A 20,982-nucleotide genomic window follows, 5' to 3' on the forward strand; every position below is an offset into this window, starting at 1 on the left:
TGGCACTTACGTGTCACATCACAGGCGCTAGTCACATAATCAAATTTTACATAATCGGTCTATATATGTATATAAAGATATAAGGACCCCAACGAAACAAAAACATCATGCAGAACAAACAAGAACACTGCTGCAATAAACGACCAGATCACGGTTATCTCTTTCTGGTCGCCATCTGAAAGGATCAATCCAAGTGCCAACGCTTTTTATTTCATCAAAATCCCTCAAATAGCAAAGAAATTGGGAAAAGTTTCGCAAAATGCCATTATTTTCAATTCATGTCGTTTTCGACGTCCAGTCCATTCATGAATACAAACACGATTTCTGATCGATTTTTACGGAAAAAAACAAAAAACGGCTAGAATTTCCACGTACGTTCCATAAACAAACTCTTTTCCTACCGATCTGCGAAGTCTTCACTGATCAAATGCCCTCTTCGTACGTATTTCATTAAAAAATGCACAAGGGTCTCGCTTGTGAAAGTATTTTATCTTCATGTATAGCGCATGTATACTGTTCCGCTCTGAATATTATATAAGGATTTGATTGGTTAAGATAATTACCGGAATACTATTGACCAATCGTATAATACTATTTCTTTGTTTCATTTATCTGTCACTTCAAATTACAAATGGCGCACTTTACTTGACCTCCGCTTCTACAACCAATATTTTTTGAATATTTGAGTACAAAGAGGGCTCTAGTTCAATTTAGACTTCGCAGATTGATAGAAAAAGAGTTTGTTTATTAATTTTATGAGGAATTTTTAGATGTTTTCTATTTATTTCGTAGAAATCGATCAGAAATCGTGTTTGTATACATGAATAGATTGGACGTCGAAAACGACATGGATTGAAAATATTGGCATTTTCTGAAACTTTTACTCATTTCTTTGCTATTTGAAAAATTTTAATGAAATAAAAAGCTTTAACGCTTGGATTGATCCTTTCAGATGGCAAACAGAAAGAGATAACCGTGATCTGGTCGTTTCTTTCAGCATTGTTCTTGTTTGTTCCGCATGATGTTTTTGTTTCGTTGGGGGCCTTAAATCTTTATATACATATATAGACCGATTATGTAAAATTTGATTATGTGACTAGCGCCTGTGTGTCACATTGAAGGTTCCATGATAACCGTCATATGAACACATCTGCGAATGTTTCAAAATTCCGAATTGTACCAGTTCGTGTTAAATGTTGAATTCTGCTTAAGCCGGTGCTAGGGGCGTGAACGGTAACTTGCACTTTCCAATACTGTCCATGAACAGGCTCAATCAAACCGAGCCTGCAACATTTTCAGTTTAGCCGTGTTGGACTTTCTTTGGGATTCTGTTTTTCTCTATTTTAAGATTATTCGGACTGTTTTTGACCCTCATTATTAAAAAAAATTTATACCCCGTAATGTACTGTAAACCTTTAAATTTAAACTTTATTTTTGTAAAAAGGCAAAATTAAAATCTAGTTCTGGTTTTAAAGGGTAATCAAAAATTAAAAAGATCCTTTGGTAGTAGGCCCAAAGGGTTTTTTCATATTTTAAAGGGTTGAACGGTTTCTTTTAGATTGATTAACTATTTAGTAAAACCAAAAGGGTTTTGGAAACCTTTCAAAAAGAAAACCGGGGAAACTTTTAAAAACACTAAAACCCCAAAGAGGTTTCCTACGACAAAATTTAAAAAAGTTTCAGACTTTTGGTTTTTATTTTCCTTTTATGGGCGGGAATGGGAAAATGCAAGTTACCGGGCCACGCCCCCTAGGGACCCGGGTTTTTAAACAGAATTTAAAAATTTTAAAAAATAAAAAGGTGGGAATTTTTTAAATTTTGAAAAAATTGCAGATTTTTTCATTTCATTGGGATCAAAGGGCCTTAATGTGAAACGAAAGGCCCTTCCATGAAAAAGCCGTATGGGCCCCCAAAATAAAAGAATAAATTTTTAAATAAAAGAGAAACAATGGGCGGAAAAAAATAAAAAAGGGAAATTTTTAAAAACCCGCATATGAGATAAACTCAAAAACAAATTTAAAAAAAGGCAAAATATCCCAAAGGGGGAAATTAAAAACAGTATTCAATAAGGAATAAATGGAACACCCAAACTAAAAAAAGGCCAAAAAGAAAAACAAAGGTACCAATAAAAATAAAAATACACAAAAAATGTGTGCTGAACGATCAAACAAGGAAAAAAAAATTCATTAAAAAATGTTTTGGGGGACATTTTAAAAGCCGCCCAAAAGGGAAAAAATAAAAATTTTGACAATAAAATAGAGGAAAAAAAAATCCGTAAAAAAGGTCCCAAAACGACAAAAATTTAAAATGGGTTTCGGCTTTGGTTTGATTTAGCCCCGTTTTTGGGCCGGTAATGGGAAAATGCAAGTTACCGTTTCAAAGCCCCCCACTCATCCCTGTCTCAGCTTCTACAAACGGCATAGTTAAAAACAGAAGTTTTTTTGTTTTTAGAGTCAAAAAATTGCCCAAAATTTTCATTGCCCCCCAATGCTGAATATTTATTGTTAAAGGCCCTACCAATTATTTCAAGGGGGTTTTTTTAATACATATTTTTTTAAAAAAATAAATTGGCGATTCTGTTGGGGGCTAAATTCCGTAACAAAATTTAAACTTTAAATCAAATAAATAGAATTTAAAACAGAAAATTTATGCTGGGCTTTTAAAAAAAAGTCAATTTTTGAGGATTTTAAATGCATACAATTTCCTTTTTAAAATTTTTGTCATTAATTTTCCTGCGTATTTCCCTTTTAAAAATGTTTTTCCAAAAATAAACCTTTGGGAAATTTGGGGAACCCCGGGTAAAATTAAAAATTAAAAGATTGGGAAAGGGGTGATTTATTGTGGGAAAATCTTTAAAAAAAAATTTTCAGACATATAAAACATATTCATTGGCAATATATCTGAACCATCTTTTTCTTTTTTCATAATGAGTACCGAGTAAAAGTGATTTTAAATTACAAACATGAATTACGAGTATTTATCAAGGTATCGAAAATCGCTTTGTTAACTTTGTTAGTGTCCTTGACAATTAATTTCACTTTCAGCACTATTTACATGGTAAATATCTTATAGTATTTAAGACCATTATTAAAACATTAATAGAGAAATGTTCCAACATTTTAAAGAAGATTTTCTTTCCCATTTATATGGCATTCTGTGCCTTTAGATAACACAGTCTATTGTAGCCTATCTTCCTATTGTCCATGCATGCTGATTATTTTGCTGATTATTTTTCTACCTGCATCACATAATGTGAACCACAATAATCAAGTCATTTAATAATGGCTCAATGAAATAGGAAACTTTACATGTGTCTTTTTTTAATTATATGATTAAAATCACTTGAAATATGATAAACAAGATCAACAAGATCAATGAACGCAACATGAAACATCATAAACCTCTGTGGACCACACAAATGTCTAAATATTAGTGGTAACTTTCAGTTAATGAAAATATTGAATTGATTTGAATTGAACTGAGGAAATTTTTTGACAGAATCTATATTTTATGCAGATTTTGTATTTTATTCTAAACATTTGTCATTATCAATTCATATTCAATGACCTTGTAATAGTCATTTTTTTAAATGTATAGGAATTTTGTCTCAACGTGACAATGAAACAATTATCACAATTACAAGGCAACTTAAATATTGACCCAAACTAGATATAAAGCCCAGTCTTGCTCAGCTAGCATTAAAATACTCTGCAAATGGAACAAAAATAAAAAGGACTAAAACAATATATAGAAACAAAATAAAACAAGAATTTCAGGCAGTTAATAGGCTTGCATATCTGCATCAAACATTTCAATACACCCTCTACCCAAGTTTTGTAGTATTACCAGACTTTATACTTGACTTTTCTTTGCTTATCAATAAATTAACTCACTTCCTGGTTACAAAGTTGATAAATGTAATGAATCAACTGATAAATATTATATTTTTTTCAATGGAGACCATCCTGCACTTAAGACCACTCTGGTTCAGGACCAATGGTGGTCTTAATTGAAAGTTTTTACTGTAAAAATATCAATACTAATGTAATGTAATAAATCAATACTGGTAGGGGCACTATTACAAAAAAATATAGCCATATAGATTTGTTCAATTAATGTAACCATACAATTTAAAAGAAAAATAAATATTACCTTATTCATGTAGCTTTATACTCTAATACATGTATACATTCTCACCAATATAATTCAAAAATGGTCATTGTATGGGTTAATAGAGTAATAGATGAAGTATAGAGTTATCAGATAAGCTTAATATAATTTTACTAAAGGTACTAGGATAATATAATATATCCAATATAAAAAAGGGAAAAATGAGTTTATATTCACAATTATGTATGAAATTAATCAGCCATCCTCCCATGTAAAAATGATAGTTGGAATTAGTACTGAAAAAAATAACAGCTGTCACAGGAGTCAGCGTAACTCGCCTAATTAAATACTGGGCGCAGTAAAGAAGACAAAACTATATAGAATAATCAATTATGATATAAATATATTTCTATATCAGTATCAAGAAAGCACTCAAGCGTTCTATATTTTTGCACAACAGAAGATGCATATGACGTTCTCACTAGATATTAAACAGACATTTCAATGCTTTAATGGAAAAGAAAGAAATAAGATGCCAGAGTTATAAACCTTGTCATGCACTATGTGAGTTATGACAAAGAACAAGTTCAAAAATTAAATTAGGATAATTCTTTTCTGGGAATACAGGAGCTTGCGTTTTATAACTCTTATCCATATGACAAGAAAATATAGTTAAAAATAAATTTGTAAACATTAATTCCAAGTTCAAGGGGAAATAATTCTGGAAATAGTCACGCTGGAGTTATGAACCATGTCACACAACATGAGTATAATGATAAGAAATATATATTTGAAGTAGATACTTTAAAATGTAAAGAAGTTGCAATATTTCTTAAAGAAAATTCTAAGCTCAAAGAGAAATTAATCTGAAAATAGTGCTTCAAGAGTGATGAACCTTGTCACAATAGATATGGTTGACGATAAGGAATATGTATTTGAAGTGTGAGGTAGATATCTTAAAAACTATGAAGTTATAGTAAAAAATAACATTTTCCTGGTTAATAAGTGTGATACTGCAATAAAATCAATATTTTATCTATTAAATTGTAATTATGAATATTTGTAATTATACATATTATTGAGAAAATTAATTTGTGATACATTATACAATGTACAATCATGTATGTCAACATTGTGTTAGATTGAACAGAACATGATTGTTGTATGTTTATCTTTCAATGTCAGATGAATTAATGTGACAATTGTTGTTTTTTACAATTACATACATTTAAACATGATTCTTTAAAATTTCGGCTTTGTCTGAAAGAAGGACATGAAAGCGAGGCTTCAACTGTCCTAAATCTATCTCTATAGTTAAACGTGTCTTTGTGTGACTCTCTTAGTAGCGCATTTTTCAAGCTGCGTCTGTCAACAAGAATTGTGTCATTAAGAGAGGTCTACATGGATACCTACAAACGTAATTTCAGCATAATGTTATTCCAAGATAATTAAAAGAGCCGCCATTAAGCGGGGACAATGCTACACTTTTTATTAGAACACTGAATGTCGTGGTCAAATAAAGTTTATGTTCATTTTTATATTAGCTGTCTTTTCTAAATGGAAATAACGCGCATGCATAAAGACAATTCGTCAGTTTATGACAAAAATAATCCAATCCTAGACAAAGCACATTTCAAAAATTTTACCTTCAATGTCACTGTCATTCATGGATCAATGTCAATTTTAGTCTTCTTAAGAAATCTTTCCTATATAATTATTGTGAAAAAAGAAATGTGAAAATGTGTAAAAATCTATATATCCTGTTATAGTAAATATCAAGCAGCATTATAACTTGAGATCAGGAACATTCAAGAATCATGGCCAAGTTAGTCTGATCTACTCAATTACTAGACGTATCTTAAGGTTAGTTGTGTTCATTTAAGAAATAACAAAATATTATCACTGTGAAAGTTTTTAGGGTGGCACCTGAAACAATATGTAGCTTTATAACAGCTCGAACTGTTATTAATTATCTATGTCATAAATTCATTCCCGTTACAATTCTCAATGATATCAACTTTTTTTTTCAAAGATCAAGTTTTTAAAGAACGTACAGTTAACAAAAATGTATACAATTTATAAACATCCTCTGCTTTTCTTTCACATACCTATATTATCAAAGTATTTCTGTCCGGCGCACGTGGTCCTTTTTAAAATAGATATATTAAAATCACATTAACTTGTCTATAAAATGAATCGGCAAATTAAAGTTTTCATCTTCTATAAGAAGTTAAGCAATAGATTGAACCAAATAGTTTAAATACCCGCAATCACTTAGAAGGACAACATCTGAAAAAGTTTTGTTTTCTTTCTCAAGACGCTGACAAAGCCTCTATGTTCTGAAAACATGACTGTAATAGCAAGAATCTGGCCATTCGTGAATTTACCTGTAGGAAAACATTCCTGATTAGTTCATAGTGAAAAACTAAAATCTTGATAATATTTGTGCATAATTCTCTATTGATTAAATTTTAACTAGATGTAAAGTCGGGTCGGTTTAATTACCCCAAGACACCCTGATGCAGTGTAAAAAGTACCTGATTGTGTTCTACTCTTTTAAGTATCGTATGACACTAGTAGAACGGGAAATGTTTCCGGCATAACGCATTGCAGGACAGTTAAATTTTAAATGAGTGATTGTACTTCTGAATATCAACGAAACACAAAGGTCGCTGTCAAAAATGTAGCCAGGTAGTTATTCTTGTAAAGTAAACATATTGTAATGTTGCAACCAAATTGCGTGATATTTAATGATAGATATTCTGGAATAAAAAATAACACAATTTCAAAATGTAAAAGACCTTAATACAAATAAAGACAATTTTACTATCATAATACTTTGTTTTCCTTTTAAAGAAGTGTTGTTGTTTAAAAGGTAGAAGCCATATTGAAAAGTTATACCATATATTTTATTATTTTACTTAATTGCATTAAAACGTAACTGATAAACATGCACTATTTCTCACAATTATGTTACCCTGCGTTGGCTAACAAATAGACTAACATAACGAAATAAATAACACTTCCTGCCTATTTTGGGGGTTGGGGATTGGGGAGGGATTGTGGGTGTGGGGGATGTGATGAAATTCACGCCGGAACGCTTTCAAATGGAGTATTATACTATTCGTACAAACTGACAGTATACATACTTCAGTTCAATATTTAATCAAAACATATTCAGGTCTGCGTTCAAAACTAATTGTCAAGAAAGCAAAGCAAGTAATACCTGCGTTCATATCATTGTCGTAACTTTTATGTCTTTTCTGAAATAGAATAAAAAGAACAATTTAAAGGACAGACAAAATAATCGAAAATATATTCATCTTCTAACAGTCTTTAGTTATATTTATATTGCCAATGTATGTCATTACTATAATTCTTTTCCGTGTTTAACTGCAAAAGTCAAAGAGAAGAAACAACAAAAGCAAATGAATAACACAGACATATCGGTTAGAGTACTATACTACAAAAAGAAAGTTCAACAGGCTGTGTCTGCTTTATACGTCTATTCAAACTACTAACGTTTCATACTACAAAAGTAAGAACTGACCAAATCTAACATTACGCATACTTTACGTCATGTCATTTAACGGCACATACGTATGAAACTTTTACAAAAACACAAAATGTTTTCATATTTACGTAAAAATGTTCGAAAAAACGTTTGCCTTTTCCGGCATATATTTTGTCTAGTATCTTAAACATAATTGTAAAACATTGTTCAGTCAGGTGATAGGAACTATATGACATGTGAAATTTATTTTATATAAAGTATATGTCAATAGTCCTTATCATACAAATTGTATTATTATTAAATTTGTGTCATAACCAAATGTTAAAAATGAACATTGTTTATATCAACGTGTCCAATTGGATTTTGAGGGTGTTGATGAACAAAAAATGGTTAAGAATAAAATAGTCATTTTCAATCCAAAATAAAGCTTTATGTTAAACATATTTCATTCCTTAACATACACAATACATGATATAAATACATTCAACTATATAAACTTTCGAAAATGATTAGATCAGAAAATATTATCTTAGTTAAAATGTAGCCTTGCAGACTTAAATAATTTAAATTATTGTTTAGTATCTATGATCGAAAAGTGCGACATTATGCTAAGAAAATTATGACATGGTAACAATTTTTGCAGCAAAATTAAATTACTTTACGTTGTAGAGCATAACATTTGAAAATACCCCACCTTCAAACTATCTGTCTGCAAAGGAAGTCGGATCGCATTGTCTGAAAACCTGGTCATCTTTTAAATGCAACACAAAAACAATACGTATAGGCTTTCATTCAACAGCTTCATTTGATCCACAAATTCATTAACAACTTTATACAATTTCAATGTAAGTTAGAAAATAAACGTCTTACATAATGAAAAAGAATAGCTTAAGTATATAACGGTATTTATTTAATTTTATACATGGAATATTGTGCTGTATCAGTCAAATATATATCATAATTTTTAAAAATAAATATGAATGTAAGCGGAGTGAAAACTCATATTTATTTTAAATGACTTCTTTCGCCATTGTGTCTGAAAATTTGATGAATACAAAACAACTTTTTGTTGAATTTTGTTTTGAAAACTATCTAGAATGATAGAAAATGGTCTAACTAAGAAAATAAATCTGAACACCAATATATTTAATACAGTTATTAACGTTGTACAGACGTTTAAAGAGTTTGTTACGTGACGCCACAATGTAGCGCCAAATATCGCGTGCAAAACAAGACGCATCTATAAATATTATATTACTGCGCACTGTACAATTGCTGCAAGCAAGGGGGTTCGTAACCATTTTTCTTTGATAATGAAATTAAATAAAAAGGCTGTTTTTTTTTGTTTTTCGTGAAATATGGTATATATTTTCACTCAACATGATAAAATGCCACATATTTTCACTCGCCGTCCCGGCTCATGAAAATATGTGGCATTTTATTATGTTTCGTGAAAATAAATTCCATATTTCACGAAAAACGAAACAAAATCCTCTTAATATAGTGGATCAGTGACATATGACTATCAATTATATTGAAAAATCGGTATTCAACTGACTTTAACGCATGGGAAAGTCTTAAATTATATTAATTTTTTATTGTCATTTGTTTCCAAAGTATGCTCAATCCTCACCCTATTGTTATTTATGTAACTCTTAAGCAGCATATGTCTACATCAGTCAATCATTCCGTCTCAGTGTTGATTGGCCACATTCAAATGAAATTGATTATTGATATATGTACATATACCTTTTACCACGCCCGGCAAACTCCACCTTAATTTCAAACCTTTTGTGTACGGGCGTCAACATTTCCGAGATAGAGAGCAAGGCCAACTTAAAAAGCTAATTGTAAATATTGTTTATGTTATTGTCTTCGAATCCATTTAAGATTTTATTTTCAAAAATCAATAAATGTAGTTCCGTGTAGGATTGATAAATGCTTTAATTGATCTAAGCTGTTGCGAAAAGAAAATTAGTTAAATTCTCGACAACATTTCCGCTTAGAGAGTAAACGACAATTCCTTGAATATTGAACTTCCAACCCTAGAAACGCTCCACTCTTCCGATATTTTGAAAAAGTGCATAAGAAAAAATATCTGCCCGTAACAACAGCTTGTCCTCTGCAAAATAAACTACTCCTGATGGATTTCTTAAATTTGTTTTTCGCTATTTTTCGAAAGTAGTGGCGCGAAAAGACAACAGTGGGGTAAAAGGTTCGATGTTGAGCGCAGGGCGATATAAAGTTGGCGCATGAGGAACAGAATGGTCATATTTTACTGAAATAAATGTTTGAGAAGTCGAAATAAGCATAGTCAATAGCAAAGACAAAGAAAATATATTTTTAAAAGACAATAAATAAAGCTTGACATATTTTCAACGACTGTAGCATAATAAATGTAATCGTAAAATGTGTCAACTGTGGCTGCCGTAGATTCAATATTGTATTATATTTACGTTCCTGATGTGGCCCAAATATTTTATCATGTCGTAATACATGATGTCAAGTATTCGACAAAATCAAACATTTGCAGCTTTACCGCGATCATATGTTTTTGAGCAGGTGCGTGTACAGTGACTATCTCTGCCAAAATATTATGTTTCTATTCGATGTGCAGAAGAGGGACAAAATTATGCAATGCAATTGTTTCGTGCCATTTCGTGACATTATAGTCTTCATTTTAAGGCAGAGAACCTCTATGAAAATTGTTTCACAAGTGTTAGTCGTTATAAGGTTATAACACGTCTTTCGGTAATGATTCAAAACTTTTCCTCTCTATTAAGCATTAATGCTTAGTTGATTATTTCCCACTCAAATTGCAAATATAACTGTTGACATTTTATATTGAAACACTGTATATTGTCACTACAAATCTGTTTTCATGATTGTACTTAATGACAGAATGGTGACATACATTTAGTAAAATGCGCAAAAGATTTTAAAAAGTCGACAACGTAGTATTTCAACCATGAAATCCTTTTCAAAAAGCTTAAGTTTCGTTTACTTTTATGTATACATGTAATACTTTATAACATAAAAGGGAATTCTAAATAATTATGCTTTATTTATTGAGTTTACATGGTTTGCATATCTTGTCTGTTTTTCCTGTACATTCCTCTCATACTTTACATAAAATATTAAATAAGTTAAAACATTGAAAACAAATCAATTCAGTAAGAGCGACATTATCAAATTTGCATTGTAAAAAATCACTATATTTAAGTCACTATTTTGGTTCAAAAACCTATCGCTTAATGTCTATATACAAAAATGACAGAAGCTATATGGGATTACTAGATGTGTTTAAGAATGGCAAATGAAATGTTACAAGTTTCTACATTTTTAGAGCATTTTGTTTGGTCATTTTTTTGCCTTATATTTTATTTTAAGTTCACATAACTTAATTTAAATAACATTTATTTCAAATCTTATAGCATGTAACTAATGAACTTCCAACATTTGCACAATGTGATTTCTATGTGATGTGAAGTACAAATGCATGACCCATTACTTGATCTTACCTTGTCAATTTTAGGTTTGTTTGTCAATCTGTCAATATCACAACACTCAAATTGTTTTATTAAACCACGTTTTCATTTTAGAAGTCCAAAAAGAAAATCAGATCAAACAAATTTCGTTCTTTATCTAACATCGTGCCAATTGCAAAGTTAAAAGGTCAATATCACGGATAAACATTCCTCACAGTCGTAGGAATATCAGTGTTAAATACAGATGTCTGCGTGATTGGATAGACATTGGCGTAATGCGTATATCGAAAAGAATGTAATAATTATCATATACAATGTTGATTGACTAAAATCATTTGTTATTTGAAAACCACCTTTATCTAAGACAACGCCAGCATTTTTCGTAGGAAATGTTACATGATATGTGTCTATATAATTCACCGGCACGGTGGTTTGTTCAATTATAAATATTTTTTGTAAATGAGCTATTTCTTAGAAATATCTATGACTTGGTAAATATGTATATATCTATCATAAATTGTTTTACGTGCATCCAATTATTTGCTTGACATTGTTACAAAGATGCAATGATACATTAAAAATAAGAAATTCTTGTATGTGCTAAACATATCCGATTAATAGTGAGTGTATATAAATGATTCTGCATAAACAAGTTAAAAATAAAGAAACACAAAATGGTAACAAAATAGAGAAAAACAATTTTCATAAAGAAACCAAAACGCAGCAAAATGAAAATGTTTCAGGCTCGAACATTTAGTACATGGACAGAAGTAGTAGTTACAAGCTATCGTCTACGCCACCTAACCTCGGCATAAGCAGATACAACATCTAAAATGAATTTGTGAAAATTTGATTTGAAACTTTGATTTTGAAGCATACGCAGATGTGTCTATCTGGCGGTTATCTTGGAACTTTCAATACGTCATGTTAGTGTCATTCCCAGAAGGGCGGCATATGCTACACAAAAACAAAAGTGCTGTGCCTTGAACGAGAAAACGATTGGAGTAACTAAAAAAAAATGAAATTCTGAAAGATGATTAACTAGATATCACACATATAATGTAAAAAAAGATATAAAGAATAAACTTAATAACAGTAATGTCCAGACGGAATTCTACCTATATAACAAATTGTATACTTCCGTTTGTTTTTCTTTTTTATTGTTTATTTGCTTGGTAACTTTGTTGTTTTTTAGCGTTTTTTGGTTGTGTTTGTTTTATGTTGTTGGTTTTGTGTCTTTGGTCTTACAAAATGGTATGAATGCTTAGATAATTATTACTGTGACCACTGACAATATTATATGGATGTGATGTGGCCATGTATACTCTGTCCTGCTCATTTAAGTAAAAAGGTGCTCCCATATTACTTGACCATTCTGCATGACCGAAGGATAATTCACACATGAATTTGAAGTGTTCAAGAAGAACTTGTTCAGCCCCATCCTTGTGGTGTATTACGTGAACAACGTGACGGATTGCATCCTCGGAGTTATTGACGGTATCAGTCGAAGTCATGTTGTTAGCTCTTACTGTAAGCAAAGCCGACACAAAGTAATAGCCAGCTTGTTTGATGTAGATAACTCCTTCTTCCTGGATGTATTTCATATGATGTATAATTATATCTGTAAAATGGCTCCAGTATATTTTTGTATTTTTCCCAGGAACTGAAAAAAATGTATTTCATGAGTAACAATTGTTGATACAATTATGTAAGTGTATGCTCCAGGTATTCGTATTAAGACAAGCATATTGTTATTTTTTAGAAAAGTGATCATATTATTTTTTTTCATTTGTGGTTTGCTTTGGAATTGTTTCCGTCAAGATAATTCCAGCATTTCAGCACTTTCAAGTGTTGAACGTTGAGTAGCGCTCAAGCCCGTGCTAGTGCGCATGTTGCACATTTTCTTATCCCTCATGTACAGATTCAATCGAAGCGAGTTTTCATTTTTCATGTAATTTTGTTGCGATTAATGCTTCCGAGGTATTACCGTTCTTCCAGATTATTTTACCTATGCAAAGGTATTGGTTATACTTATAATCATATGTTCATGTATAATGATTATTGATGTCAGTTGCCTAAACATTCGATTATTTCTGTATGGTATAAGGCCTAAAATTCCTATTTAATGTTGGTTAAAACATTTAACATTTGCTATTTTTAAGCGATTTGTTTTTGTAAAAAACCCTAAAACTGCCGACTATTCCTGTTTTGTATCAGAATATTCCATTTGAATGTAACATAAGGTCCAAAAAATATTGCCATTGAATGCTGTGTAAAACTGTGTTACCGGTCGTCAACATACTTGCAGGCAAAAATGCAGAATAATGTGTTTTTTGTTAATGCAAATGCATGTATGTGTTGATAGTAATAACATACCTGGTTTAGCATGTGAGGATATGTCATCAAGATGTAACATAGATTCAACTTTCTTTGAAGCTGTGAAGTTGAATGCTTTGATACCTAAAGCAAGCATCTCCGGCTCTGGAATGTAAATGTTTCCTAGATTGACATAAGTATTTTTATTGAAACTTTATTATTTAAATTCCAATTTATTGATTAACAAAGTAGAGAAAAACGGACTCTCTAAATAATTCCAAAATCGACAAACATTGAACATGTTTTTGACTGTTCATGGAGGGAAAGTTACCATCCACACCCCTCTAGTAGAATTTAACAGTTCAACAATTAGAAAACGAAAATAATTAAGTTTTTTTTTATTTGGAAACAACCGCAAATGTATTCATACGGTGGCCATTCTTGGACATTTAGTGTGACACTTTCGTGCCATTCTATGAACATTGGCGTATGGTCTCAAGGTAAAAGAAAGTGTGTGCAACAATGGGCGGGACTAAACTAAATTAAATTTTGAAAATAGGTGATTAATGAACCTGCATTTCACAGCCAAGACTTCAAAAGCAGCATGTATCATATTCTAAGGCTGATTATACTATTCTGTAACCACATCAATTGAAATTGAAGGAACTAGAAAATACAATAAACATGTTAACATGTATTTTCTTTTTCAATCAAAAGTGTTACACATGACACATACTTAGGAGCAAGTTATATGTCTTTGTTGAATTTATCATTTATGTATCATGATTTTGCAATGAAAGTTCAAATCTATACATCATACGTTTGAAATGATACTGTTCTTGGTTTATGTAAAGCTTGCATTAGGCGGTGCTATTGCAAATTTTCGGCCCTTTCGGTCAGTCTTCGGATAAAGACCTTGAACAAAGTAGTAAGAATACTAAGAACGGATACGGTATTTCGGTCTAAACTACGCTAATGAGAAACTAAACATATTAACAAATATTAATTTAATGCAAGGAAATGAAGACTAAAATTATAACAATTTATCGAAAACAAATCCACCTAAAAAGTCCACTTTAAATTTACAGACATAACTGCACATAGTACATTATGTAATACTTTAATTTTATGGTTGTAGAAACCGAAAGTACAAAATGTCTACCTGTTTACATTTATTCGGATTTTGTTATAATTGTACATCCTTGAGCATTTTTAAATTGATTATGATTGTGAGACATAATCTCAATGTTAAGTTTACTAAAATAGACTATATTTTCCTTTTGCTGTCAAATACAATTGCTATACATTACACCCTGATTTGTGTACATCTTAACCACGTGGTAGAGCTACTTTCAATCCGTATTAACTCTGAGCTTATTATGAATAACAGTCGAGGATGTTTCGATTGAGGCGGGTGACGTTGCTTACTCTGTTTCAAATTTTTGTTCATTGAAATAGGATATACGTTGAAGAAAGGAGAACAAGTTTTGATTGTGTTAAAAGATGATAAGAACATACCTGGACAAGCGTCACTGTCGTAGCTGTCATGTATATTCTAAAACATTGAATAATAATTAAACATAAATAACAGTGTCAATCATATATTTATATCAATACCTTTTACTTGTATGATCATAACATAGTCATTTATATAACACCTAGATCTGCAATTATTAAATTTTATTATATGACAGATTCCATTTAAGAGTGTGGAATAGGTCCCAAAGAAAAATAATAGTTTGTGTAAAAAAAATCAGGATTTCTTTTTTAGTAAATGACAAAATTGTGATAATATAGTGTCAAAACACTGAAAAAAAAATCTATCACGTTTTATTTGCTTTTAAATCGAATTTTAAATTTCAGGTTGCTAATGTCATTTTTTGACTGAATATTTGACGGAAATTTTTATGTTCACAACTTCAAAAAGTTTGAAAATTAAAGAGATTACCTTCATTAAATTAATAACCAAATTATTAAAGTAACAAATTATTGAAAACTATATCAAAAGTAAGTATGATTTCTGCAAAGAACATTTCAAATACAGGTTTATGCAACTTTTTTATGTTGATATTGTCATTTTTTGACGGAAAAATTGTTGCTAACATAATGTTTTGACGGAACAATGTTTTTGCAAACATCATTTTTGACGGACCAATTATATGCCAACATAATTTTTTGACGGAACAATATAAAAGAATACTTAAAAACCCATTCACTGCTTGTGTTGATAATCAGCTACATGTATGTTGCCCTTAACCCATTAACTGCCTATGCACATGCTATGGTGCTTTGTAACATAGTGCTAGGGTAGACGGTTTTTTTCTCACACTTCACCGTATTGGGTTGGGGAAGTCTCAGAACTATGTACAGTGGATGTAAATGTTCATACATTGTAGGTCACTAAATCGACGGAAGTTTCTTCCTACTTATTATATTTATTTATAGCAAAATTTTGTATGGACTTAGACTAGTTACTGAGACTTCCCCCCAACCATTATCTCATCTCATCATGTTTTGCTTTTATTTGCTTTTACACTGGAAATGGTTGGTTAACAAGGCTCCCCTAGTGTGAAGGGGCCTTGGGGCTCACCATAGCTGCTGAATGTACATGCATATCATTTCAAATCACTTTCATATCGATTTGTTAATCTTCAAGTCTTGGTTACAGGTATTTTAGTCTTGCAATGGAATCGGCATTAGCACAGTTGGTAACGCACTGGACTTCGAATCCGGAGGTCCCGGTTTCGATCCTCGGCCAGGGTGTCCTTAGGCAAGACACTATTTCTCTAGCCTAGACGATCTCTATGATGATTGACATACAAAATTGTGTCTCATCCAGAATATATCCAGAAACAACCATGTTTAACTCCAACTTTTATTGGTCATAAAAGTGAACAACAAAATCAACTGGTTTATATGAACATTGCCGGCTGACGTGTGCCTATGGTTGAATATAGTCATCTGAAAATAAAGAAAGCAGAAACTAAATTTATTAGAGTGACAATGTTAGGAGGATAAATTTTAGCCTGCAGCTTATCACTTGACATGTGTATATCAGAAAATAAATTTCTCGAAAAAGCAAAAATGTTGTTTTCTCTTTAAAAAAAACTATAGACGACTTTGTGGGCATGTTATAAAGCCATGTTATATTTATAATATTACACTAGTCATTTATAACACTTCCATATCAATATAAACATGCCAGTAACTTATTTCTTTACAACTAGTCAAGTTATGAAATATAAACTAAACTGTTAAGCTTTCAGAAAGCTCTAGCGAAAACTGTGAATGTAGCTTAGGATATCACAGACATTTACCTTTGAATTGATACAGTAGTCTTGTACCTCCGCACATTACTATTTCAGGTGGTTGAAGTATGCATCTTATATCCTGATGAACCAATGTGTGTTGGACTTCGTTCAAAGTCCACATCCCTTTCTTCTGCCTACGGCTAAAAAACTTAACCCATGGCCAGCTGTCCACCTGAAAAACATTTGCCTAGTAAATAAATAGTCATCCACAGTGAGCCATGTTAGAGTGTGCAGACACACTAAAATCTGACCTTTGAAAATATAATATATAACATACTGCAGGAGAGTAAGTAAGCCTCATGAATCTGAATCTGAAATAAAATCTCTCATTTAAAAGCTTGTTTACTAACAATCTGACTGGCTGTTTATATTGACTTCAAAAAATCTTTTTCTAGCATTAACAGATGGTTTCCGAGAAAACTGCATCTAATTTCACGATCATATCTAAGCACAGTTTTATTTTGAACAGAAAAAACATGCAGCCATTGGCTGAAAACAATAAAATTGAAACCTGGTGAAATGATTATGATATAGAAATGATCAGATGTATAGCAGCAATAAGATGTAATAATGATAACATGCATGTAAAAACAATGATAAATCGAAATGAGTCAGTGATTTTTTTGCAAAACATCAATTATAAAACCAATTGTGGCGTTTGAATTTGGAAAATTAGCGCAATAAGTCTAAAATTTGAAAAATTCAAAATGGTAGGAACGATATAAAAACCAACAACTTATAAGTATAACCTGAATAAAGCAACTGTTCTAGAGTTAAAATTCACAGTGACACAATGTGGCAGTTTCTAATCCAAAAGACCAATATACATGTATATGTTAGATTTTGTTTATATATATTTCTTTCAATTGGGAAACTACCAGTTTTCGGGGGAAAAAGCTTATATTTTGGGAAAAATAGTTCATTTCCAATTGGGAGTTTACAACCTTTAAAAATTCACAGTGACACAATGTGGCAGTTTCCAATCCAAAAGACCAATATACGGTACATGTATATGTTAGATTTTGTTTATATATATTTCTTTCAATTGGGAAACTACCAGTTTTCGGGGGAAAAAAGCTTATATTTTGGGAAAAATAGTTCATTTCCAATTGGGAAACAGCCTTTAAAAATTCACTGTGAGTATTAACTATATAAAACAATCTTAATGGTCATGATGTCCAACAATAAATCACTTAAACAGTACCAAAAGCTGAAAATAAAACAACCAGTTACTTGTAACAAGACTTACCACTGCAGGTAATAAACACTTTCCATGTTGAACTAGGACATAGTCTCCTGTTCTAAACCTGGTTTAATAATTTTTAACACAATTGTTAATGTATTTGAACTAATTGAATATACTGACTACATATTCAAGGGATGTCGTATTTAAAATCTTGAAATGGCATGAATGACTCTTGAAAACAGAAACAAGAGGCCCAAGAGAGCATACATGTATGCGCTCTACTTGTTTATATTTATAAAGGTTATTGAGACTTTTACTTTACCTTTTAGGATTTCACGTCCTGGCAAGTCAACATCATCAACACCAGCAATGGTTATCTCCTCAGTTTGATTGGGTCTGGGGGTGCCATCAGGTGTAGGCCTAGTGTCCTCAGGTGTGGGGGTGCCATCAGGTGTGGGCCCGGTGTCCTCAGGTGTGGGGGTGCCATCAGGTGTGGGCCCGGTGTCCTCAGGTGTTGGGGTGCCATCAAGTGTGGGTCCTGTGTCCTCAGGTGTGGGGGTGCCATCAGGTGTGGGCCCGGTGTCCTCAGGTGTGGGGGGTGCCATCAGGTGTGGGCCCGGTGTTTCCTCAGGTGTGGGGATGCCATCAGGTGTGGGCCCGGTGTGTGGGGTGCCATCACGTGTGGGCCCAGTGTCCTCAGGTGTGGGAGTGCCATCAGGTGTGGGCCCGGTGTCCTCAGGTGTGGGGGTGCCATCAGGTGTAGAGGTGCCATCACGCGTGAAGGTGGGGTCAATGTCTTTTGTACCGTTGCTACAATAAAGCATCATTAATAAACATTGCATACAGGACTCAATCTATTAATCAATTTGATGTTATAGTAAGATTCTTCCAATGTCATTTATTCTATAAAACTAAGACTGTACTTGACATTTTGCAGGTCATTGAAGGTATCTATCTAAGTAAATTGTAATTGATATTTATAAAGGTTACTGAAACTTTTACTTTACCTTGACTGGATTTCACGTCCTGACAAGTCAGTATCATCATCCCACTTGGCAACTTCACCAGTCTTTGTTATCTCCTCAATTCCCTCAGGTGTGGCGGTGCTATCAGGCGTGGGGATGCTCGAGGACCTGTACAATGAGACATCATACTCGTGATGTTATCAAATACATGTAGTTGTCTTTGAGAAATCAAATCTGTGACCAGCATTGACCCAGTCAAATTTCAAGACACTAAATTTTATTCTACTTAAGACATTTATACAAGCATGTCAAGTTAACAAGCAATAGCTATGAGAGTATTGAAGTAAAGAGACCATAAACAAAAACTTAGAAAAGAACTTCACATTTCAAAACTTTTCTTCTCAAGATTTATAAGCATAAGTAAAGACCACATTTAAAACTTATCTCCCCTGTATGGATTCTCAAGAAAACTTAACCGACACCGACAACTGGTTTATAACACTGCTATTTCTTTGAAAAGTGGACCTAAAATTAAAAGGCTCGAAAAGTACCTAAACTTACAGAGTAGTAAGAATGGTGTCCATCATGGAATCATCCAGGGATAGATCAGCATCTTCGTCATTGAAGTCGAAGCCGTCAATCATGCCACTCAAATCTCCCATCATTTCAGTGAAATATGACAGTCGTGTGGTAGGTAAAAGTGGCACAAAGTGGTTTGGAATCCAATGTTGTGGTACCATATCTGTTCGCGTGGATGTCCACATTACTGTAACGCTTGGTTCATTGTGGTCACCTTGCCTTGGAAGTATGCTTCTATTCAGCACCTGCTTCACGGAACTTTGACCTATGATTGGGTACAGTGAAGTGAATTTCTTTTTTAGAACAGAGCTTAAGGCAAACAGCTGCCATATGCCCATATATGAACCTCTTTTACAGATTTTCACCGTCTCTTCTTCAAATATATTTTCTGTGTCTGTTTTTGTTACTTTGTTACCAGGTATATATTGCTCCAAAAACATTGTGTAGGTTCGATCAAGGAATTTGGATTCTTGTTCTGGAAAGTTTTCACCTCTGTTCAAATAATTGTTATCAATGTACAAGTCCGAGTTCAGACACTGTTCAATGGCTTTCTCACTCTCATTTCTTCTTGTGCGCTTTCATTGCCAAATAACAATATGCTACCTGTTCTAGGCAAACAGTTGCCGTCCGCCGTAACATTTACTGGCAACATCCCTCCAGTGCGTATTTCTTCCGGAATAAGTGTCAGAGCTATCTGATCGGCTGTGTATTTCCCGTCTGCAAAACTGAAATGACCGTCGACTGTTTCCAATGGATACTTCTCATTTATTTCAGTATGAAGGGCTGAGCTTACTTCTTTCAGTTTTGCAAATCCTTCTGATCCTGATAGTTCCATTATGGTTAATAATGAACTGAAATACTGCTGACGTTCATTTTCTGCATTTGATGTTTCTGATCGTCCTCTTGTTTTACCTGTCTGTGGTTTTTCGTCTGATTGTTTCACTGTTTTACCTTTCTTTGGTTTTTCTTCTGATTGTCTTGTTTTACCTGTCTGTGGTTTTTCTTCTGATTGTTTCACTGTTTCACCTTTCTTTGGTTTTTATTCTGATTGTCTTGTTTTACCTGTCTGTGGTTTTTCTTCTGATTGTTTCACTGTTTCACCTTGCTTTGGGTTTTCTTCTGATTGTCTTGTTTTACCTGCCTTTGGTTTCTCTGATGTAGACTTCTTTGATTCATCACCTGCTTGAGTTTTACTTGACTTTGTTCTACGAGGGTCGTCTCTTTATACGAGTTCACATACTTTGAATTCAAACAATCAGGGTTGCCAGCTTCACACTTTATGCAAAAACACGACAGATTTCGAGCCTTGAAAGTGTTTCTGGTTTGAAGATTCAATACTTGGTGGACTTTTCTAGTGTCCTTGACAGTCTGTGCTTTCATTATACCAGGTCTCTCTCTGTCTATTTCCCCTAATTTCACTAAATGAAATGTTCTTTTTGAAAACGGCGAGTCTGATTCAAATTTTTCTTACAGTATTGGTACAGATCTTCTGCATCATTTATAACCGTCTGAT

General features: G+C 32.5%; 1 protein-coding gene across 1 annotated transcript; it reads right to left on the reverse strand.

The window, feature by feature from the left end:
• Positions 1-7,362: 7,362 nt before the first annotated feature.
• On the reverse strand, positions 7,363-19,923 carry LOC132754724 (SH3 domain-containing protein 21-like). Its single transcript, XM_060745404.1, has 5 exons — positions 19,452-19,923; positions 18,933-19,058; positions 18,248-18,735; positions 13,489-13,593; positions 7,363-7,373 (listed from the first exon to the last, which is right to left on the reverse strand). Exons 1-5 carry the CDS (start codon positions 19,907-19,909, stop codon positions 7,363-7,365), a joined length of 1,188 nt encoding a protein of 395 aa, XP_060601387.1. The 5' UTR covers positions 19,910-19,923.
• Positions 19,924-20,982: the final 1,059 nt, after the last annotated feature.

The sequence above is a fragment of the Ruditapes philippinarum genome, unplaced genomic scaffold (genome assembly GCF_026571515.1).
Source record: "Ruditapes philippinarum isolate M1 unplaced genomic scaffold, ASM2657151v2 ctg3956_1_1_1_1, whole genome shotgun sequence".
NCBI classification, from domain to species: domain Eukaryota; kingdom Metazoa; phylum Mollusca; class Bivalvia; order Venerida; family Veneridae; genus Ruditapes; species Ruditapes philippinarum.